The sequence below is a fragment of the Trachurus japonicus genome, chromosome 23 (assembly GCF_045865225.1).
Source record: "Trachurus japonicus isolate A0001 chromosome 23, Traja_1.0".
NCBI classification, from domain to species: domain Eukaryota; kingdom Metazoa; phylum Chordata; class Actinopteri; order Carangiformes; family Carangidae; genus Trachurus; species Trachurus japonicus.
In genome coordinates this window covers 20,700,966-20,724,910 of record NC_140929.1, presented here as the reverse complement: position 1 = coordinate 20,724,910, position 23,945 = coordinate 20,700,966, and the positions used below count along the sequence as shown (strand labels likewise).

Here is a 23,945-nt window from a genome sequence, read left to right as displayed (position 1 = left end):
GTATGGAATAATACAAAAATAATAATACATTATTTATATACCGTAGCAACTTTCAAAACACAAGTTTACAAAGTGCTTGACAAAAGCATAGAGACCACAAATGTCACAAGCCATAGATGGACCGCCCAAGCACAGGCAATACAAGATCCCAACAACAAATTGAGAAGAGTCATATTAAAATGCAGGATGCAGTTAATGCAGTAAAGGAATGCAGTAAATAAATAAAAGTAGCCTACCCCCTTTTATTTTTTTTTCATCTAAAATAATAAAATGAGATACTATTAGATAGCCTAGATAAGATGAGAACAGATTGGATGAAAGAGTTAAAATAGAAGAAGGCGTAAAAGTAAAACTGTGAGATAAAATGACACAACTAAGCTTCAGTATTTATATTTTAATAGATTTTGTTGAGACTTGTGGCCCCAGAGTTGTCCCCGGCTCCTCACACGGGCCGCTGTGCGCCGGCCGGCCCCTCCCTGCGGGTCCCTCAGTGCGCAGACTCGTGGCTGCGCTGTCAGGGCACGGCAGTCTGACAGTATGGCGGCGGGGTGCAGCTGGAAGGATGCTACTGTCGCCCGTGATGTGTCTGTCGCCGGCAGGACGTGAATGGACAATTGACGGCGAAACGAGCAGAGGATTCAGCGAGAAAGGCCCGACGCCGTGAGCTCCGAAGATGGCCAGGCTCGCCGACTACTTTGTGGTTGTCGGCTACGACCTCGACAAGCGAGGTGGGTGCTTGAGTGAGTTAGCCCGCCATGCTAAGCAGCAGCAGCAGCAGCAGCAGCAGCAGCAGCGGCGGCGGGTGATTAGGTTGAGTTAGCCGAGGCTGAGCTGGAGGCTAAGCAGCGAGGAGGCGGGGACGGGCCGGCCGCCGAGCGCAGCTGACCGACCACCGCGCTGTCAGCTCGACGTTAGCCGCCGACCTGAGGCCGGGGACCCGCAGGCCTCACGGGATTAGTCTACTTAAATGCTCGGCTGACAGGCGCTGTCCCGTATTTCCGACCGGGAGGGGAGGGGGGGGCAGACTGAGAGCAGCAGCCCCGCCAGCAGCAGCAGCAGCAACTCCCCGACACGTTTTCTTAGCTCGAGCTAAACAAACGGTTTGAGTGTTGACAGCAGCGACCGGCTAGCAGGCTAACGTAACGGTAGCCGGACGGGCTCGGCTAGGGGGGTGATGGGGGGAGGGAGGAGGAGAGGGGGGGTCTGTTTGGTCGGCTGTGACCTTAAGTCGGATTTATTCACCAGTTTCAGTCTGAGTTGTTGTCTGTCTGTCTCTTTTTTAGCAGAGTTACCGGCGCTGCTGTCGTGTTTAGTCCAACCTGGGTCTTTAAAGATGCTAGGAGCTGTAGCTGTCAGTGCAGAGCTGCTGCTGCTGCTGCTGCTGCTGCTGCTGCTGCTCAGCTCAGATCACAACTTGGGACAGTCAGTCAGTCAGTCAGTCAGTCAGTCCACCAAAACCCCACTCTGCACAGATTTCCGCTTGGACTTGATTGAAAAAGCTTTTTCCAGAACTGGAAATCGATGCTTCTCGGCGTTGGGAGTTTGCTGATTGTTTTCTTTGTTTGTGTTTTTTTTTGTTTTTGTGTGGATTAACCCAGATGGGCTTTGCCCCTCCCTTGAACACCCCCTTGGACCGGGGCTCTGTTCTCTCTTGTGTGTTGTTGGGACGGGGGTTTGGACCGTTATCTGAGCCCCCACCTCCACCTCCCTCCTCTCCCTCTCCCTCCCTCTCACCCTGAGCCTTGGCCTAGATCTGTGCAGTATAATGGCCCGTTTAATCATGAAATATTCATCCTGCCTATCCGATGGAAGCATGCAGCTTGTAACATTGCTACAGCCTTTTATTTAGAGTGGATTTTTTTTTGCCTATGATTTATTCAGAAGAGGCAAATTGTAACATGACAAGCCCAGTGTGGCTAAAAGCAGCCGGAGAACCAGCTTTTATCTCGATGATGCCTGGGCAAACCAACATCACATTTCTAATTGCATGAATGCACTTACTGCATCTTGTGTTTTTTTTATTTTTTGTATTTTTTTCAGAAGGGGGGGCTGAATACAGGATGTTATAACGTGGACACTGCAAACTCTGCAGAAACTCTCCTTCCTGTTCTACCCTGCCTGAATGCAACGCAGAGCAGAACAGGCCTGTAAAAAGCATCTGGGAACCAGACAATAAAGCCACAGTGGCTTTAATGGATCAAGGCGCCCGTGCCTTGTAAAGCCAAACATTTAAGGGTGATGATGATTGCTGGTTTGAGTCCCACTGTTGCTTGCCTTACTGTAACTTTATTCCATGCTCCTGGAAGTGGAAGTGTTGTTGTGGCCGCTGCTATCACGTTACTCCCCCGTCTTTATCATCACTGCCATTACTAACTTCCTAGAGCAGCCTCTGCAGTTCGATCAATAGCCTTGCTCTCTTGCTCCTATAGGTTTGTTTGGTTCCTCTGACATCATTGCTAAACTCCAAAAAGAGATATACAACATTGCTTATGTGTTTGCACTCCCTTTCCCACCAATCAATAATCAATTTCTGCAAGGAGATATGAAAGGATGGGATGTAATTGGACTAATTTTCAGTTCAGTTTACTTCTGTGCATGTGCGTGATCGCTTTTTGCTCGTATTTTCATTTCTCCAGCTGTGGTGCTGCTGGCAGCGAGTAACTGTAAAAGCAAACACTTGGCTGGGAGTCAAGAATGAACGGTCCTCAATCATAAGAATACCAGGAATTCTGCAGCACAGTGGAGTTTCCTCTTGTGTCTAAATATCTCATGCATCCTGTCTACGTGTGTGTGTGTGTGTGTTTGTATGTGTGTGTGTGAGGCTCTGCCACACAGTCAGTGGAATGTTTTCGCAAGCGTGGGCAACTGACAGGTTCTCGGGGACTCGCATAATCGCCGCGCATCTGCCTGTCAGAGCGCCGCCGCTGCCACCGCCACCGTCAGAATAAACCTGGCGGTGTGTTTACAAACAGAACATCCTGCAGGCAGAGAGCCGTGTCCTGTCTGCTGCTCTGGGATGTTAAAGCAGCCAACAGCGGTTTGACTTGTCCAAAAAAGACACAACCCCCCCCCCCCACCCCGAGGGGCAAGGCCTCGAATCCTCCATTCACTTGCTCTCACATTGTCTCCGAGGTGTCGGGTTGCTCACATTGTGCTCAGCCTGGATGCTAACTTTGCCCCGGATCTTGGGACTTAGAGCCAAGATGGCCGCCTTGCATGTAGGGGGACGAGCCCTGTAGTTGCTGGGTGGGTGCGGTCCCCATAGCGAGGGGCGGGGGGGCGTCTCCTGAGAGACACAGTCACAGCATGTCACTGTGTTTTGACAGCGGTTCCTCCGCCGCCGCTCGGGCCCAAGACCCCGGCGGCCAATCAGATCCACAGTGCCAGGCCCGAACAGGAAGCAGAGGAGGGGTCCGCAGGGAGATGGAGTTGTAGTGCGAGAATCAGTTGGGCCACTTGTGAGTGTCTGAAAACCAGGAAAGGGGCAGAGATGGCGGGGGGGGGGGCTTGTTTGGTTTTTGTTTGCATCTGTGCAAGGGGGTCTCATTCAAGACAGTGCAGAAACCAGCGTTGGGCCCGTTACAGGGCTCCAGTCTGCCCCGAAATGGGGCATTCCTCCCCTAAAATCTGAGACAGTGCAAGTCAATTTTTCATTTTTCACAAAAAGCTTGCAATGGTAGCACATCTTAATTAGTAAATCCATTCATTCAATCATGTGAAAAGTGAGTATTTTGTCCCCAAATTTACCAATTAAGATGTGCTATCATTGCAAGTCTTTTGCAAACTTTTTGATTTAAATTTTTCACCTACTTGCGCATGTGCAACCAGTAATTTTGATGTTGGTTAAGCGAACAATAATAACCTTAGTGTACCAGAAGCAAATCCTGATTTAGAGGATCATGGGGATCATCATCAAAGTATTTATCAGTAACAAGGTGAAATGTAAATATTTGCTTTGCAAGTCGAAATACGGTTTGCACCCCTAAATTTTCTGCTTGCACCCCTGTAACTTTAAATTAGGGGCTCCAAGTAATTAGTTATAGTTACTAGTTACTACTAGGAATAATAATACATTATAAAAGTAACTAATTACTAGGAAAAGTAACTATTGCGTTTCTTTTTTATAAAATGCTCCCCCTAACCATAACCCTAACCAACTCACACGGTATTCTTCCGCACGGGCAAGAGCCTGCTTATGCGGAGGGATACCGAGTTGGTTAGTTCCAGATAAACGTCTTTTTTTCCGACTAGTTGATGGACTGAAAAATCAATGTGTATAATGTACACTCGGGTGTGTATTATTTTGTGACGGGACTTCTTGAGTCAAGTAACAACACATTTGTAACGGTAACAGCGTTATAACAGAGGAAACAGTCACTTTTTTGATTACTTGTTACTGAAAAAAGTAGCGGCGTTAATAATGCCGTTATTTTGTATCGCGGTTATTTTCGTCACTGGCAGACACACACACACACACACACAGACACACAAACAAGAACACAGACGCTAGCGAGCATACAGGCTCTATTGTAGCTCCATCTGTTTGCCCCGGGCGCTGCAGTCTGAGGGTGTTGGTCACTGCTGCGGCGGGCCCTAAACAGAATGCAGGGTGGTTGTTTTCAGGCTGGAGTGACAGCTCTGGCATACACATCCTCTCCACTGGAGCCCTGCCTCTTCCACACACACACACACACACACAAACACACACACACACACACACACACAAACACACACACACATCCCTACAGCTTGCTTGCAGTCGAGCCGGGACCATTCACAACAATCAGAGGCCGGCGCGGACACACAGAGGTGCTGGCTGGCAGGGCAGGCCCAGCTCACACATGTGTGGGCTGGTAGTGTTTACAAAACTCAAGTCGTCTGTTACTAATGGTGTCGTCATGATGATACAGGTGTAACATCAGGATTTGCTAACCATGCGCAAGACCACGGGAAAACAAAAGCCAAAAAGCCCGGGAGCTGTTTGTTAACAGGACGACGGTTGTTGTTGTGTCAGTCGGTTGTCAAATCGCGTTTGAAAAACCAGTTTCATATTTCACTTCTTCCGCCGGTTTTACTGCCAGCGTTCTCAGTTTGACACGGTTCAACATTTGCATACTGAGGTTTGTGAGAAAACTCCCTGTAGTGATTGAAAACAGCGTTTGTCTTCATGTCTTTATTGAAACTGGAATTGACTCCACTGTAGAAAAATCCCATTATAGTGACTGAAAGATGAGTTTTCTCTGTTCCTCTGCATGTGCCATTTATATACGAAACAACTACTACTACATACTGTGTGTATACTGTATGTTAATTGGTGATTCTGTGCATTAACCTAAGTGTTTGTTTGCAGTGTTGGAAATCAGCGAGCACCATCAGCTGTTGATAGGATTTCGGTGCCAGTGTGAGGAAGTCGTTTGATTAGTCAAGACCAAAAGATGTCACATCACTCTCATAATAATTATCATCATATTTAAATGTAGACAGGAGAAAAGAAATCAGGTTGCTACCGACGTTGTTATGTCTTTGCATCACTCATGGTGTGTCTCCGTCTGTCTGTGGGTTGTTTCTTCAGCTGTAGCAGAGGACGGTCGTGACTAGACGACATGTTGCTCGGCTGTGGTGGTAAATGAGTGTGTTGTTGTATTCCTGCTCCTGGTTTTCCTGCTCAGTCGACACACACACACTGTGGTGTTGCAGACAGGCGGCCGGCCCACCTGTCCTCATGTGAACCACACACAACCTCCTGCTCCTCCAGCGGCCGCTCCTGTTCTCCCACCTCGTGCACCTGTGTTGTCGTTGGTGCCTCTGAATTACACAACCGCTGTCATGGCCTGTGATTGGCTGTTTATGAACACGAGGGGAAACAAGCTCGGGGTTTGCTCATGCATCTGTGAAACTGTCAGACTTTCAATCTATTTCCATATTGCTACTGATGATGCACATATATGTCGTTTTATCCCAGCATGTGATAGAGGGTTTTATCTTAGATGTAATGAAGCAGGCTGCAAGTTTTGTAGTATTTACTTTCAGGTCTTCGTCTTAGAGTTGACAGTAGAGAGATGGGAGGACATATGGAGTGATAGGTCACATGCAGCGGTGACAGATCACGTTGTGATTTGCAGCAGGTGTCTTAAAACTGGAGGCCACCAAGGCGTCATGAAGAAGGATGTGGGGGGCATTTCATTTTGCCCCTAAAATTTGAGACAATGCAAGTACATTTTTCATCCCTATGCATGTGCAACTAGTAAATTTGCCTTTTTTTGTTTTAAACACTGGTGAAACATGGAAGGGGCGACTCAAAGAATCTGTAATCTGTCATTACAAGGTCTCAGGCCAGTGTGTGTAAGGATTATGAATGAAAAGGAAATGTGAATATTTGCCTTGTGAGTCGATTTTTTTGTTGTGCGCCCCTAAAATTTGAAGTTAAAGAGGAACTAAGCAGGATTTCTCCCGTGGCTCTGCTACATTTTTTTTTAACCTTTATTAAAAAGCTCCAGAGTAATTGTGATAGTTAACTACATGATTTGTAACTTGTTACGAGTGACAACCGAGGCTCTCTGTCTTCCACCGGGCGTCTCATGGCTGAAAACCAACCTTGCAACATCAGCGTAGTACCTGGCCGCCGCCCCGGTGTCCCAGCTCTCGTCTCAAACGCGCTCCGTAACCGGCAAGCATTTGTTTATGACAGTTAAGACTACACAAATACACACGTCGTAACATGCATAATGTTATCCACGCTCCATGTATTGATTTTTCGACAGCTTTGTTGTAAACAAATGGCTGGGTGGAGGGTTAGCAAAACAGAGGAAAAGCGACCAGACTTCTTTAACTTAACTGTGCACTAAAAAATGTTAGTCTGGATCCATGTGTTGACAGTAAAGAGATGGGAGGACATATAGAGTGATGGGCCACATGCAAGCAATAATAAATGTCATTGTGATTTGCAGCCGGTGCCTTAAACCAGAGGCCGGCAAGGCGTCATGACGCAGGATGCACTTCTTGAAAAGTATGACCATCAGATATTTAGCATCGACTATTTCTGCAGCACTGAAGTGGGGATTTCCCTCACCATGACACATCTGTGACTAAACTACGTGGGTGCGCTCCATACTGTGAGTGTGAACAAAAGCAAAGGGCCACACAAAGCCATGGGGCTGAGGGGGGTGAGGGGGGGGGGGGTACTAGAGTCAGTCCTCTCTGAACTGAAAGCACCATGAAGAGAAGGAGAGCGAGTCCGAGGAGAGAGAGAGAGAGAAGAGAGTGTGTGTGTGTGATGCTGCCAGCAGTGCCTGCTTGCGGGCAGCCACTTCCTCCGCCGCTGCAGAAGCGGGGCTGCAGTCCTCCTCCTTTCAGCCCCTCCAGAAATAGCCCCCTCACAATCTGCCTTTCAGAGAGGGGGGGGGGGCAGAGCGACTGAGGCCTGTGTGTTGGCGTGACCTGCCTCCACCGACCGCCACTCAGATGGCCGCCCCCGATGTTTGTGGCTGTCTCTTTCTTTGTGTTTGCCGCGTTACCACGGCAATGTTTGCCCCCCCTACTCCCACCCCCCCTGCTGTGGGCTGCGGGTTGTGATGAGCATGTTGACCACTCTGCTCACACTTTTATCTTTGGGCTGGAGTGAACTGTGGTTAATGTTTTGTATTTATATGAAGTTATTTGAATCTTTTCATAACTAAACTTGGCTAAAGTCAGAGAATTCTTTTAAATATAGACCAGATACATTCTGGTCAAATAAGGACTTTTTATATAATTATAAAGCAAGTTTATGACTTTTGCAGACTTTTTTTTTTCTTGAGGTAATGTGGGAGATTATTTTTGGATTATTTTGTTATGTATTTAAGGGATATTATGTGATTGTTGAGGTTTTTACCGGTATATTTGTGTTTTGTTCCACTGTATGTTGTCATTATCTTGAGTCTGATGTAGATGATATATATCCTGCATCAGATGTATTTTAATAAGTTTCATTAAAGGGATAGTTTAACATTTTTGGCAAATTGGCCCATTGCCATAATCCCTATAGTTTTCGGAGTAGGTTTGTTACCTTTAATTGTCTGTGCAAGCTATTTTTAGAACGGCGGAGCAGAGCAGTGAGCTGAAACCAAGAAATCCCATGAGCCTCCGTAGTGTAGCTCTGAGCAGCTCGCGGCTCTGCTCCGCCGTTCTAAAAACAGTTTGCACTGACAATTAAAGAGTAACAAACCTACTCCTAAAACTATAGGGATTTGCCAAAATGTTGAACTATCCCTTTAAAGTTCTCCAGATTTGATGATGACAGCCTTCAGATACTCATGCCCTCCACTAAAGGAAGAAGCACTAGTTGAAAAAGTAATCTTAGCATCTACTGTAGCATTAGCTCTGTTATGGCAGAAAAACATAAAAAAGAAGTATTTGTCGTAATTATGCGATTCAGTTGTGCAGTTTGAACAGACAGCGTGTCATGGCATCTCTCTGTGCTGCGATGTGACACCAGCCCTGGTGCACGTGAGCGTGCGCGTGTGTGCATGTGTCTGTATTACAGCAGTCCGTCTGCCGCGCTGAATGCCTGTTATTCATGAGGGAGCCGACGGCCCCGGGGCCCCAAAGCTGCCCCCATTCCCTCATTCCTACTACACAGATACAGAGGAGAGTGTGTGTGTGTGTGTGTGTGTGTGTGTGTGTGTGTGTGTGTGTGTGTGTGTGTGTGTGTGTGTGTGTGTGTGTGTGTGTGTGTGTGTGTGTGTGTGTGTGTGTGTGTGTGTGTGTGTGTGTGTGTGTGTGTGTGTGTGTGTGTGTGTGTGTGTGTGTGTGTGTGTGTGTGTGTGTGTGTGTGTGTGTGTGTGTGCTGGGGGCAGGGATGCAGATGCATTATGCCAATGTACACACTTTTTCTTTAAACAGAGCGTGTCGATCTCTCCTGTCAGCAGACACTTGTTCCTCTGTCAGATACCATGTAGGCAAAACGTAACGTGGCCCACTTTACATCTGTTCCTCTTGTTTCTGGTGGTTAGTAAATATGATCTGCATCTGAGAGGGGGGGGGGTCTTGTGCCCTAGATTTAAGACACTCTTTAATGCAGATTTGCATTAAACATATTGGTTATTGGTGTTCTTTAGAACTGAAAAAAAAAAAAATGTTGTTGAAGATAATTAAAGGACCCCCCCTGAAACATTCATGTCAACATTGTAAATTCATGTTAGTGTGTGTGTGTATGTATGAGTGTGTGTGTGTGTGGGGGTGTAAGGGATGCCCTCCTCCGTGGTGCTTTGATGGTTTCCCTGGAATTCGGAGAATTTCTCTGTCCCCTCCCAGGACAAAGGCTGAGTCAGTGCCCCTCTCAGGCGGCCCGTAGGTGCTCCGGGGAGCAATCGTTCAAATCCCCCAGGGGTGATTCCAGCGTGTCCGGAACCGTTTTGATCTGAGGACGGGGGGTTTGTTGGGATTAGTGGAGTTAGAAGAAGCTGGTTGGCTGCTGCGGTCACCACGTAGCTGCTTGAGAAGAGAGCTGTCGACTGTTTACCGATGTCACTGTACACGAATGTGATGTTATTTTATTCTCCTATTTTCTTTTTCATGGAAGTATAAATATTTAGTTCCTTATTCACACTTTTCCCCCTTTTTTACTTTAAAGTGATTACGTGCTTAAGGGTTTCCACTAACTCTCTGTGTGGTGTCTAAATAAACGTATCAGACCTGCAGACCTGGGGGGGGGGTGACTGCTGGTGGAAGATTAAGTCTCATCTTTATTCAGACGGCCTCTAGGTCAAATCTGTCATTCAGAAAAGTAAAGGAAATCTGCCCCCAGGCCTCTCCCGCTGGGCCGCCTCTAATCTCATGTATAACCTGAGATTGGGTTGAATGTGCAGATTAAAGGAGAGTCAGTGGTCCAGACCTGCCTGCCTTGATACCAGGATGGTATTTATGGCACATCAGAAATAGGTCTGTGTGAAAGGTTGTTTAGATTACTGCTGAAGCCCAGGTCTTTAAATACATGGCACACTCCTTCCTGTCAAACTGGGAGATAAGATCCATGTGTTATACCATGCTGTACTTACAAATAGTAGTTATAAAGTGAGATTTTGTTGATATAAATGAGTGACATAAAAATGATTTCAAAGCCACAGGGAGTGTATCTCAGCATCTCCAGTCCCACGTGATACTTAGGTTCACTAGGACCATCTGTGCAAGACGAGGTGGAATATAAATCACAGTGTGGTTATTAATATATCACAGAGACGGTTTGCACCCATGTGAAAATGGTCATTTTGCAGCTATTATGCATCATAGGAGGAGGAGTGGGGGGAAAAATCGATGCAGCGCAGTATCGCGATATTTTGCATGGAAATATTGTATCGATATACGAATATGAGGTGTTTATCTTGTTGGAAAAAGAAAAAGTTTTCATTTGGAGACATCTTTTGAAGTTGAAATAAGCTAATAAACTGGAATATATCGCAGCATATTGCACATTTTTATTTAATATTGCGATCATATCGTATAGAGACACAAGTATCGTGATAACATCGTATCGCAGGGCCTCCGATGATTCCCACCCCTAATGCATCATCCATTGACCACCATTTTTCACACTGTTTTTTAGCACAGAATTAATGTGACATCTGAAACAATAGATTTCAAGTCGTATTGGAGCGGTTTGCTGTGTGTTGTGTTGTTGCTCTACAGCAGCCTAGTGCCGTTTGCATGTGATTTGAAAGGCTGGCGTTGATGAAGTGTGTGCTCTTTTAAAATCAGATGGTGCAGAGTTATAAACATCCAGCACATGTGCAGCTGCCTTCAGGTGACTGCAGAGCCTCAGTGGTCTGACAGAGAGACTTTTATTTACAATATGAAGAAGCTGTGGACACGTGCAATACAGATGTATTCACTTTGCTTCAAACTCGGTGAATGTTGATTTTAATGCTGACTTAACTGGCTGTAGTTGCTGGGAGTGATTCGTGAAGATGGCTTATTTTCATTTTAAGCACAGTCCTGTCATCGCTGCACGTCTGCTTTAAGTATTAGGTTTGCAGCAGAGAAGGCACAAGCCCCAGATCTGAACCCAGAGGAACACCTTTGGGATGCGGAGGAGCAGGAGATTAGCAGAATGAATCTCCAGCTGACAAATCTGCACCAACACCGTGATGCAGTCATTTTAAAGGGGTAGTTCAAGGAAGTAGGTTCCTTACCTTTAATTGTCGGTGCAAGCTATTTTTGGCGGGGCAGAGACGCGAGCTGCACGGTACTTTCACGTATCCCTCATCAAACTAAATACACAACTCGAAAACATCTGTGACTTGCACATTCACCACGCTATGAAACAATAACGTATAATTATGTAACATTATGACACATGAAGCAAATACTCTGAACTACTTGCGCTTTTGAAGTCACTCTGCTGAGCAGCCGTGTCTGGAATGTAGTTCCGGCTACGCGTTAGCCTTGAAAACAACTCCGTCTCGTAATGTTACATGATTATCTCATAGCGTGGTGAATGTGCAAGTCACAACTTGTTCACTAGAGCTTTTGGAGTTGTTGGGATTGTGTATTAGATGAGTTTGATGAGGAAAAGGCGAAAGTACCATGCGCTGTACAGAGCTCGCGTCTCTGCGCCGCCGATCTAAAAACGCCTTGCACCGAGAGCAGAAAGGATTCCAACATGAGGAACTAAGTCTGGTTTTGAGGAATTAACTCGGATTACTTATGTATTTCTTAAACAGCGTGTAGTTGGAGTGTAGTTTGAGTCAGTTGAGTGGAGGTTGAGGCCCAGCCTCACTGTCTGCTACACTGTATCACTGGTTCCTGTTTGGTTAGAGACACACGTATGATGGCCATTGGTTTCCCAAGTTAGAAGATGTCATTTCCGGGCTGTGTGGGTGACTGCTGAGGTAGAATCAGGAACTACTGTAGTGACTCACATCATCATCACCTCAACCAAACTGCTCGATCAGGATGTAAACGTTGCGTTGCTGCTGAGTGAAGCCAAAAGTCTGTGTGACAGGAGATAAAGTGCAGTGGAGTTGAGCCCACAGCTCTCATGTTTCCTGTTGCAGTATTCTGGGGGTAGCACACGGAAGTCTTGTTTGCATCTTGTTCTCGAGAAACTGCTGCAATCATGCCATATTTCCTGCATTTCATTGTGTCTGTAGTAGATTACCAGATTCATGAATATGGCCGTATCCTTTTGTTTTTACTCTCGCCGTTCCTCCTCCTGATCAGCCCCTTCGCCTTCGGATAGAAACTGCATGTGTGTGTTGCAGCTACAGTGTGATCAGGATTATTGAATGATGTCATCCTTTTCCTTCTGGTACACACTGACACAACATGTATTTCCAGAGTTTTTGTTTTTTCCATACGCTGTTCGACAAGACAAGACAAGACAGGAGGGTTACCAACACTCCTGTTTGCATTAGATATTAAACACACTTAACCCTACAATCATTAAAAGACATTAATTGTCTACAGTTGGAAATTATTTATTTATTTTTTGCTTTTATTGGTGAAATAGCATAACAAGAAAGACAGTGACACAGAGGAAACAACGACAATATACAAAATACAGCCATACAAATTACAAGAAGAGTTTTTTGTTGATATGTTATAAGAAGAAAAATAATGAAGTGCCATTAATCCTAGAGTGAAGGTGAAATCATAATGAAAGATGCAAAAAAAGTCAGCAATTAAAGGGATAGTTCAACATTTTGGCAAATTGGCCAGTTGCCATAATCCCTATAGTCATAGCAGTAGGTTTGTTACCTTTAATTGTCGGTGCAAGCTATTTTTAGAACAGCAGAGCAGAGCCGCAAGCTGCTCAGAGCTATGCTACGGAGGCTCATGGGATTTCTTGGTTTCCTTCATCAAACTCATCAAATACACAATCCAACAACTCCACAACGCTCTCGTGGACAAGTTGTGACCTGCACATTCACCACGCTATGAGATAATAACAGAACGTTACGAGACAGAGTTGTTTTTGAGGTAAATTCATGCAAAACCGCTGATGCGCATTCCTGTCGAGGGCAGTTTTTCACCAAGCAGTCTCTGCATTTGCCTCGAAAACAACTCAGTCTCGTAATGTTCCGTTATTATCTCATAGCGTGGTGAATGTGCAGGTCACAACTTGTCCACCAGAGCGTTTTGGAGTTGTTGGATTGTGTATTTGATGAGGGAAACCAAGAAATCCCATTAGCCTCCGTAGGTCTGAGCAGCTCTGCTCCGCCGTTCTAAAAATAGCTTGCACCAACAATTAAAGGTAACAAACCTACTCCTAAAACTATAGGGATTATGGCATTATGTTGAACTATCCCTTTAAGATGCAGTTAACATACGTAATGGAAGTATTTAATATAACAAACAAGACCCATATGTTGCTCTGGCAGCATCCTTATCCCCCCGTCCACTTGAAGCCTCGAGGCGGGACCTGATGTGTGACAGCATCACGTCAGCCTGCGGGCCATGTGCCTCCAACGTCATGTGACTGTCATGAGACCTTGCTGTGTGTCACCCTGATCCCATCACTCCTGGGTGTCACATCAACCTCGGTGGCAGCTCCCCCGCACATGGGGCAATCATGCGTACTTCATAGAGGATGACCTACCCCACTTCTCCCTGACTCTTTGGTGACATCTTGTTATTTCACTAAAAGCTTCATGGATGCAGCCAGTCATTTATCGGTTTACCACAGTGAGCCTGGTGAATTCTCATCGTACTAATGGCCCCTAATGTTTCATAAACCGTGTTAAAGACGTTTCTAGAGGATCTGGCTGCGGTTTCTGATGAGACAGTGTCTCCTATAATGAGAGAAAGAAGTGAGGAGTGTCTGTTCTGGGCTGAAACTGTGCTGAGCTGGTGCTTGGTTGGGACTGTCAGCCTCTGTGTTAACTCACTGTGCCGGTCATTGTGACTCCTGTGGGTGCTGGGGGGAGGAGGGGGGGGAGGGGGGGGGGGGGTGATCACAACACGAGTTGGAAATCCTGTGGCTGTTAATAGATGCTGCCCTTTGACCGCGGTGGAGATGTGAGGGGACGAACTGACCTCAGTGGTAACAGCGTCGCCGTGGCAGCGCTACGGTTTCTGATCTGAGCCAATCAAATCAATGCAAAACAGCACTCCCCAGAGTAACAAGCACTCTACTCTCGACCGGGCCGTGTGTTATACGGTCTTACACAAAACCAGAGTGTGAAACCCCAGTATCTTCAAGAGCAGCAGGTGACAGACATGTTTGTACAGCAGCTCATCAGGCCTGTGACTGACAGGTAGCAGGCTAACAGCTAACAGCTAACAGCTCTGTTTAGCCGCGTTGCCACTGAAGGAAGCTCCTGGTCTACTTGTTTTAACAATTAATCGCTGTATTAAACGCCACAATTAATTTATCGTAAAGATTCCTAAATACCGTCACTTTCCAATATAGATTATGTCGGAACCACATCGACAGATGTGCACCAAAGTAAAAAGAAAAGGAAAAGATACTGGTCCATTTACCTAACATAACACTGAATTGGTAGAAAACGATTAAAATAAACTTAAATATTTCCCCTGCGGGATTAATAACTGGTCCTGTGTTAATAGATACTTCAAATATATTTTGTGTAAATGATTAGTAATGTTTTTGAATATATTTGATTTTACTTATTCATAGTGATGGGAAATTAATGAATGCATAATAATTCATGCAGTTTTTCTTTTACTGCTCTTGTTGTTGTTTTCCGGCAGTGTAGATGCTTTCTAATGCTGCTGGGTTTTAAAAATGCAGCAAGTTTTGGGCTCTCTGTTGGCATCACATCCAGCTTTGATTATGCCCAATCAGCAAAAATCAAACCTCAAGCCCCACCCGGGGGGTTTGGGGGCTGTTCGGAGCACCTTGGGGGCTGTTCGGAGCACCTGTACCCAGACAGGGACTTGTTTAGCCTGTTATGTCCCAAGTCTTGGGGAAACTGACAAACAACATGATTGAACCCCCTCAAACTTCCCATCAGAGTGAACTGCTCAGGGAGTATGGCAGCTGCAGTTAGAGACCAGGTGACCTTCTGTTCATTTAAATTAATCGATTATCCAAAGTGTTAACCTTACTGGCGTGGCACAGCCTTCTCTGGAGCCAACTCCACACGTCTGGGTGGCAGGTTTTTCACTCTTTCTGAACTAGAAGTTCTGGTAGATGGTTGTTTCAGGGGCGGTTCCTGCTGTGGAGACGGCCCCGGCCCTCTGAAAATCACCCAGTGGATACGCCCCTGTTATGTAAAGTATGTATTGCAGATCACTCCTCTGCATTAGGACACTTAATACTCTGATAAAGGAAGTTGAGTCCAAATAAGCAGGAGGTCTTTGTTAATAACTCATGATTGCTTCCTGTATTCTGGACTCTGCGGTTCTTCGTTCCCTGTAAATGTCAGCGGTGTCGAAACAGCCGGCCGCCAGTCACTGCCGTGGATTTGTGTGTCAGAGTTCATCAGTTAAACACAATTCAGAAAATGTGAATCACCCCTCCATGCAGATCAACTGATTGTGGTTTTTCTAATGAAATGAATGAATGACTGCAGCTGTGCTTTTATCTAAATTGATAACTTTTGTGGCTTATAATAACTTAAAATAGTCTGAAATATCACTACAAACACTGCCATAGTGGTTGTTTTAGGTTATACTACTATTTTTGACCCATGTGGTGCAATTACAGACAAACTTATGTAGTATATCTATGATTGGCTACAGTTTCTTGATTGAGAAACACAGCCACCTGTCGCTGCCTGGGCCCAAAAAGAGAAGTGAAAAGAGATAAAGCTCGTGGTATTAATCATCAGCACAGTTTCAATGCCTGTACGGTGTGAAGCAGCCGGTGCCTTTCTCCTCTCAGGCCGTTCCCTCTCCTGAAAAGCTTTTCCTTTTTGTTTTGGGGGGTGGTGGTGGTGGTGGTGGTGGTGGGGGGGGATTAGTTTTACAGGAAGGATGTGAGTTTACTGAAGAGCTTTTGCCCAAAGAAAATGCCCCACATTGTCTCCACGGTGATGGAGCTTTTTTTTCTTTTTTCTTCAACTTCTGTTTGGTCTCTGAACGGCAGCTTTGATCAGCCAGTCAGTTTTGCACACAGTTTTTTTTTTCCAAGAAGAGTTCCCACCTTTTTCCTCATCTGACACCAGATTCAGGAATCTCCAAATGTTGAGTGTTAAAGGGGACATGCTATGGAAATATCACTTCTTGAAGGCTCTTTAACATATATTTGGGTATTTGTCTTTGTAATTTTCTTTTTTCTTTTAACTTTTGTAATGTTCAGGCTCCCTAGGTTGAAATCCACGTGGTTTTACGGGCTGTTCCCTTGGTTGTCTTACAGTGATGTAACTACGTTTCAAATTTGCATAATCCCACCCCTACCTGGTACCAGTAGAAGGGGCGGGACAAGCAGTGGTTCATTTGCATTTAAGGGACAGGCACTGAAACCAGCCGTTCTGAACAGGGCTGTTTAGAGAGGATGAAAAGAGCTGTGATGTTTGATCCTTGGGGGATTTTGACCAAAGCATGTCACAGATATGTCTTTAGGAACAATTTTAATTTGTGTAGAAGTGGCATCATAAGTCTCCTTTAACTATCGACGTGATGAGCTGATCTGAGTCTATGACATGAGTCCATATAGTGCTGCTGCCTCTGATGTGAGGCCTCAGCCTGTAGCTGCGGAGCTGCTCGTAGTTCAGAGTGACTCACACTTGCTCAACAAGACTGTCCCACGTGTGTGTGTGTGTGTATCAGAGAGTGCACAAGTGAGTGCCTGTGTATTCATGTGTAAATGAATGTGTGTGTAAGAGCAGGCTGGGTGGACAGCAGAGAGAGAGAGAGCACCGTCAGGGCGTGTGGAGCTTCAATATGATGATGTCATAGTGTTTTATGACTTCGGCCAAAGGTGATGTTATCTGAACACAATGCATTTCTGCTGCTTCCAATTTGGGGATTGCACTAATGATGCAGTTGTATCATTAAATGTAAGCACATGATTGTTATGTAGCATTATAAAGGGGAAAAAGCATTGAAAAGCGTCTCGGCGGGAGGTTGTTTTTGTCGTAGGAAGTCGACCTTCGACCTCGACGCGGTGCAGGAGTGAGCTCACCCCAGAACCCACGGTGAACCTTCGTTTCTGTACAGTCTTCTGCAAAATCTGCACAGAGAGAGAGAGAAGAGGGAGGGAGGAGAGAGAAGAGGGCTCTGTCAGAACTCTTTTGTCCTGCCTGCTGCAGTCGCCGTGGAAACTGCCTGATGTCGTGTCACTGTGGTTTGGCAGCCTGCAAACGAGAAGCTGCGGCCTGGTTCAGCACCAAGAGCATGACACACACACACACACACACACACACTGAACTACACACTCATTTCTACTCTGCCATCAGTCAGTGATCACATGGCCAGACGCTCTCCTTCCATCCTGTGTCAGAGAGCATCACCGCCGCTGTAGTCATCCCCAGCTACACAACCACTATATATATGACCCACATCGCCTCTCTTACTCCACAGCTCTCTCTCTCTTTCTCTCTCTTTTCCATTTCATGTTTTTTTTTTTTTTGAAACCTTCCTTTTTGGTTCTCCCATCCTGCTGTAAGTTCAGACTATGAGCTGTATCAGTTGCTCTGTCCTGTCCAGTTTGAGGCTGTGGTTGTGTTGTTGTTGTATTGGTCTATATTAAACATTGTAGTCTGAAGAATCAGGGCTTGGTGCTCATAATCAAAATCTCTAGAATGATACCGACCAGAAACATGTTTGTATCACGCTGCATTAGCAGCCACAGATAAAGGCGTGTGCTAATATGCTTACACGTGGTGTTTGCTTCTACAATCCTGTTTGTAATCCAGCTTGTTCTCATTTTTAAGTGTTGTATGACTGTCATAATCATTTTCTACGTGTTGGTTGACTGAACTAATGGCTTATTCAGATTATTTAATCTCGCATGCCGCTATTTGAGCAGACTGGTTGTGGTTGTTAAATCAGGAAGTGTGGCTGCTGCTTCGAGACAGTTCATCAGGAAGAGCCTGTTCACAACACTGAGTCTGTGGTTGCTCAGCACTGTAGGAACTGAATGCACGAATTGTGATGTGCTGATTGTGTTGCTAACACTGAAGACACAGCTGCCGTGGCACCGCCTCCAGTTCACACAGTGAACAGATTAACTCACACTGGGCAAGGCACTGCGGTTGCCCTATACAGCAGTTGTATGAAGTGTTTTTACACCAGCTAATATATTAGCATTATTATATATAGGGCCTATGATTTCCACTAAAAAATACATGCAATGACCTATTGTCCAAAAGCCATGTGAAAAACAAGGGAATTCTTTTTTAAACTAATATGCATTTTACTGGAAACAGTTTACAGCTCAAGTATTAATATTTTGTTGCTACTCAAAGTCCTTATAGTGCAGTTTTATGTTGCATCATGCAGTATTTGTTCTTAAGGTATGGAGGAAAAGTGTTGTTTGTTTGTTACCTCAATAAATTTAAAGTTATTTCTATTTAATTTGTGTACATTTTAGTCATTAACATTAAAAACACACTATTTCTGGCAGGAAAATAGGAGGAAAAGGTAAAAAAAAAGAAAACACAACAGAATTCCCAAAAATTAAAACGGAAAAAACAGGATTTGTGAAAGAATAAAACAGATTTTAAAGGGCCCTACTAATAGCTGCTATTGTTTCACCTTGTGTGCGTGTGTGTGGATCCTGAGCTGTGTGTCTCGGAGACACCAGCTGCAGCAGAGCGTTGCCAGGTATTAAAGTGTGTATGTGTGTGTGGACAGTTTTTTCATCAGTGTTATGGTGTTGCAGCTGTGTGAGATACAGTCATAAAACTTTACAGGTGAGCAGCTGACATCACGGTGAATGTCCAGTTTAAAGGGGAACTATGCAAGTCACTTTTCCTCTGTGTTGCTAACCCTCCTCTCGGCCATGTGCATTTGTTTTCAACAAAGCCGGTGAGAAATGAATCCATGGAGCGGTGGATATCATATACGATGTTAGAATGTGTATATTTGTGTAGTCTTATCTGTCATAAACAAGAGATTACGGGTTACGCCACTGATCTTGCAATGTTGGTTTTCAGCCAAGAGACGTTAGGTGGAAGGCAGAGAGCCTCAATTCTCCCTGGAAGAAGTTACAAGTCATTTATTTAACCATCACAATTACACCAAAGCTGTTTAATTAAGGTAAAAATGCAGCATAGTTAAACTACAAATCCTGCATAGTTCCTCTTTTTAAAGGCTGGTGTGATCAGACCAATGAGCTCTGAGCACTCAGGGGTCCAAACATCAATACACTGACACTGGTGTTACTTTTCATTTGATGTCAGCACGCTCCCTACCCTGTCTGACATCAGAGGTGTTAAATCAGATCAGTTGAATTTTGAGACTGTTTGTTGTGTTTGTAGTTTGGCTTCTGATCAGTGTGGCCTGTGGCGTGGTTTATCTCTGTGATATTTTTTTAATATGTCGTATATTTCTATGGTTATTTTTTAACATTGAATTATAAAAAAGATACATCAGTCATATTCTGCCCACCAATCTACTCTCAGCGACTTCTAGTGACAACATAAAAACTCCTAATTGAAAATCAAAGCTGTTATTTCCACTTCAGTAATCAGTAGAAGCTCCTTTGGCAGCAGCTACAGGTCTGACTCATCTGGATTTGGGCAGTTTTTGTTGCATCGTTCCCTGCTGGTCCAGGGCCTTCAGCTCTCTGCAGATGTGAGGTATCAGTCGGAGGCCACTTAAGGACAGTCAGACCGGTCCTGAACCCTGTCCTCTGTTGTCTGGCCTGTTGGCTTCAGCCTCGGCCTCAGGTTGCCTGCTCTCTGTCTGTCATGTGACGGCTTTGAACTGCGGGACCTTACACACACAGATGCCTGTCTAAAACAAACTCAGAGCAATTCATTAGGAACACTCGACCTTCATACCTGCCTGACTGTTCCTACTGTTATCTGATCAGCAAATCATGTGGCAGCAGTGCCGTGTTTAAAATCCTGTAGACACGATGTGGAGAGTAGGTGATCCTTGTGACTTTGTAGGCAGCTTAAAGGGATAGTTCAACATTTTGGCAAATTGGCCCATTGCCATAATCCCTGTAGTCTTAGGAGTAGGTTCTTTACCTTTAATTGTCGGTGCAAGCTATTTTTAGAACGGTGGAGCCGAGCTGCGAGCTGCTCAGAGCTACGCTACATAGCTAATGGGATTTCTTGGTTTCCCTCATCATACTCATCAAATACACAATCCAACAACTCCAATGAGACAGAGTTGCTTTCGAGGTAAAGTCATGCAAAACAGCTGATAAGGGGTCAGTTTTTCAGCAAGCAGTCTCTGCATTTGCCTCGAAAACAACTCTGTCTCGTAAAGTTCTGTTATTATCTCATATCATGGTGAATGCGCAGGTCACAACTTGTCCACCAGAGCGTTTTGGAGTTGTTGGATTGTGTATTTGATGTGACTTTGATGAGGGAAACCAAGAAATCCCATTAGCCTCCGTAGCGTAGCTCTGAGCAGCTCGCGGCTCTGCTCTGCCATTCTAAAACAGCTTGCACCCACAAATAAAGGTAACGAACCTACTGCTATGACTATGGGGATTATGGCAATGTTGAAGTATGCCTTTAATGGTTTCTGAAGCTTCTGGATTCAAACAAACAGTCTGGAGAGTTTTTACTCAGGTTGGAGTAAAAACATAAACAGCCGTCATGCATGTGTCTGCTCTGGAGAGGATAAAAAGCGAGATTAACTGATACTAGAGGCTAAACTTAGAGGCCGAGCTCATATCCTGAGTCCTGACTCAAGGATATACTGTATACCGAGGGAGGAAATCGTGGAAATCAGGAAGAGGATGCAAAGACAATCCGCTGTCAACAAGACATTGTGCACAAACACGATAATCATCGATATCCCATGCGTAAGGAAAAGCCTGTGAAGGAAACTGATAGACGGCCTTCCAGTCTCTAACCCGCTGCCATTACCCATCAGCCCCGGGGGCTCACGTCTCTTGAACGGCCCCCGCTCCACTCGCTTCACATTCCTCTCACGCCGCACCACGCTGCTCATTGTGAGTCTGTGGAAGCTGTTGTGTTACATCATCAGCAGCTCTGTTATGTAGTCGTGCCTCCTGACTGTCACTGCTTTCTGAACAGCAGCGCTCTCTTTGCTGAGCTGTGTTTTTTTTTCTCTTGCTGCTTGCAAACACACACACACACACACACACCCAGAGAGGATGTGTGCCAACTTTTTCTTTTCATTCACCCCCAGGCTGAATGATCGTGGTTAAGAGGTAATTACTTTACTTTAATTGGGATAATTTTTTGTGGTAAGAGAAACAAATTCTCTCTGCACTTTTGACATCTAAGATCTAAGAGGACTGTTTTGTGTGATCTCTTTATCCATACAGTGGGGGGGGGGGGGGGGAGATAGTGCCAGATTAAAGGGATAGTTCAACATTTTGGCAAATTCGCCTATAGCCATAATCTTTATAGTCATAGCAGTAGGTTAATTACTTTTAATTATTGATGCATGTTGTTTTGAGATCACCAGGGCAGAGACGTGAGCTGTTCAGTGAACACAATGGAGGTGAATGGTACAGGTCCCCTGTCCCTCTTTAAACGCATCAAATACACAATCCAACAACTCCAAAACGCTCTGGTGGACAAGTTGTGACCTGCACATTCACCACGTTATCCCTGTCTAAAACAAACTCACAGAGCAATTCATGAGGAACACCTGACCTTTATACCTGCCTGTTTGTACTGCTATCTAATCAGCCAATCATGTGGCAGCAGTGCAGTGTTTAAATGAATTTACTGCTGTGACTATAGGGATTATGGCAATGGGCGAATTTGCCAAAATGTTGAAGTATACCTTTAACATGAGGTTCTGCATTTACTTTGAGTGAGTGATAATGTAAAAAATATATTCTTTATTTATTAAACCCTTTGAATTAAAGTTCAGGTCTAAACTCCATTTGATGGTTTCATTTCAAATACAAAGTAAGTGTCATTGAGGACCAGTACCACTTTTTTTGTTACTCTGGGGTCCTTTGCTTGTCATGGCTAAGCATTAGTAAAAAAGTTTGAAATTCAGACCTACAGAAAACCTTTCAAAGTAAAATCCCAACCAAACAGTATGAGTGTGTGTGATCTGTGCATATGCCTGCTGGATGTGAGTGGGAGGCAGTGTGTGTCTGATGGACGAGGCTCCGTGTCTAATGAGAGTTAAGCCTGATTCAGCTCCTGTCATTGTGCCACAGGTGCAGTTACTATCTAGGCTGCCTGACCTTTGCATTTAATGTGTCTAGCCTGAGAACATGCAGTCACACCTCTGTGCTTCACTAATGAGACCTTCAGTTTGGAAGTTTCCCTTACACATGTGACCTTTTTCACTGAAATAAGCAGCAGTATTTTAAGTATATTATATAGTATACTGCCAGAGAGGATTTACAGCTACAGTTCCCACACACAGATGCAGGGCAGGAAGAGTGAATGACTAGTTGTCATGAATCCATCGTATCTCATCCCTGGGTTGGTGCTCCTGTCTGTGATACACTTCACGTGGAAATTGTGCGTCGTTAAACCTTGTTCCTGGGCTGCAGAAGCACAATGTAGGCTAGTTGTATTAATGGTTTAAGTGTACTGTGCAGGGAGGGTGACAGGTCTGTTTACCACAGTGGTTTCCAACCTTTTTTGGCTCATGACCCCAGTTTGACATCACACATTTCTGGCGACCCCGCGATCACGGCCGTCAATCAAGATGCACCAGCTCAGATATTTTTAGATGCTGCATTTTATTTGAACTTGATTTATATTTGAGAAAGTGAAAGTATAGTATACAGTTGTTTAAGATTGGGTCTGGTGTAATTAATCGTAATTTTAAAAAGAATAATAATTAGTTTTAAAAAAAAATCTGTATTTTTTTTCAATTACTAGACATTTTAGGTGACCGCATTTGAATTCCAGCCGACCCCACGTGGGGTCCCGACCCCAAGGTTGAATAACACTGGTTTACAGTGTCTGTGCTCTGAGAGATAGTAGAACGCAGCAAAGGGGCAAAAGTGCTTAAGAAGTTGTATTTTTTATGTTTTATTGTGATGTTTTCAATTAGTTTTAAAGGTAGTTAAGTGTTACTTTAAACTTTCACTGAAGGAACGTTTCCTGATAAATAAACTTTGTTGCATCGCAGTTACATCGCTAACCGTGATAAATTGATCACTATAATCAAGATGTCAGATTTTCCATATCGTTATTGCCGATCGGAGCCAGTGAACGATTCCTGACAAAACGATAGTTAGTGTGTCTTCCAGTGTAAAAGCAGTGATCCTATCAGACTGTCATGAGAGGTATATTATCAAAAGTTATCACAGCATTGTGTGATACTGTATCATTTTGAGTACAGATATCTGAATGATTTCCCGTCATGTTTAGCAGTTCTCTAAGTACTTGTGGCTTTACTGCACAGGCCCCCTTTGAAATGCAGCTTATCTCTCCCAGTGTGAGGCTGCAGAATCACCTACAAACAATGAAGTGGTGTTTGTTCTGTCACAGCTTTTGTTATTTCATTATCATCAGTCATGCATTAGTTACAGTTAACCTGTGCACCGGCTGTGCTGCCTTTATCTGTACTGACATGGGTGTGCTCCCTATATTCACTGTACCAGGTACAGAACTGGTCATTTACACTACAAACTTTAAATTTAATGTCAACTCCAGGTATAGTATATATATATATATATTTTTTTTTTTTGCCGTTTTTGCCTTTATTTGATAGCACAGTGAGATAGACAGGAAAGGGGGAGGCAGAGAGAGGGGGAATGACATGCAGGAAAGGTCTGCCCGACACGGGATTCGGCCATGGTAATCGATCATGAAGTCCGTGATCGTTTGTTTTTTTGTTTTTCCTTTTTTCCTTTTTGACACCGGTTCTCATCGGCAATTGTTACATTAAAATGAGTCGGCTACTTGCCACCTGCCTGATTTTGGAGATAT

The 23,945-nt window shown here is 44.6% G+C and overlaps 1 protein-coding gene across 15 annotated transcripts in view; it reads left to right on the top strand.

Annotated features, from left to right (window-relative positions):
• Window positions 1–505: 505 nt before the first annotated feature.
• Window positions 506–23,945, top strand: part of sbf1 (SET binding factor 1) — an 89,585-nt gene continuing 66,145 nt past the window's right edge. For 12 of the 15 annotated variants that reach the window (XM_085769664.1, XM_085769659.1, XM_085769662.1 and 9 more), the window contains exon 1: window positions 514–728. In XM_085769664.1, coding sequence (XP_085625790.1) covers window positions 674–728 — 55 coding nt within the window. In that variant the 5' untranslated portion in view covers window positions 514–673. Of the gene's footprint in view, window positions 741–23,945 lie in introns of all 15 variants that reach the window. The other 3 variants (XM_085769663.1, XM_085769649.1, XM_085769650.1) reach the window with 3 other exon arrangements.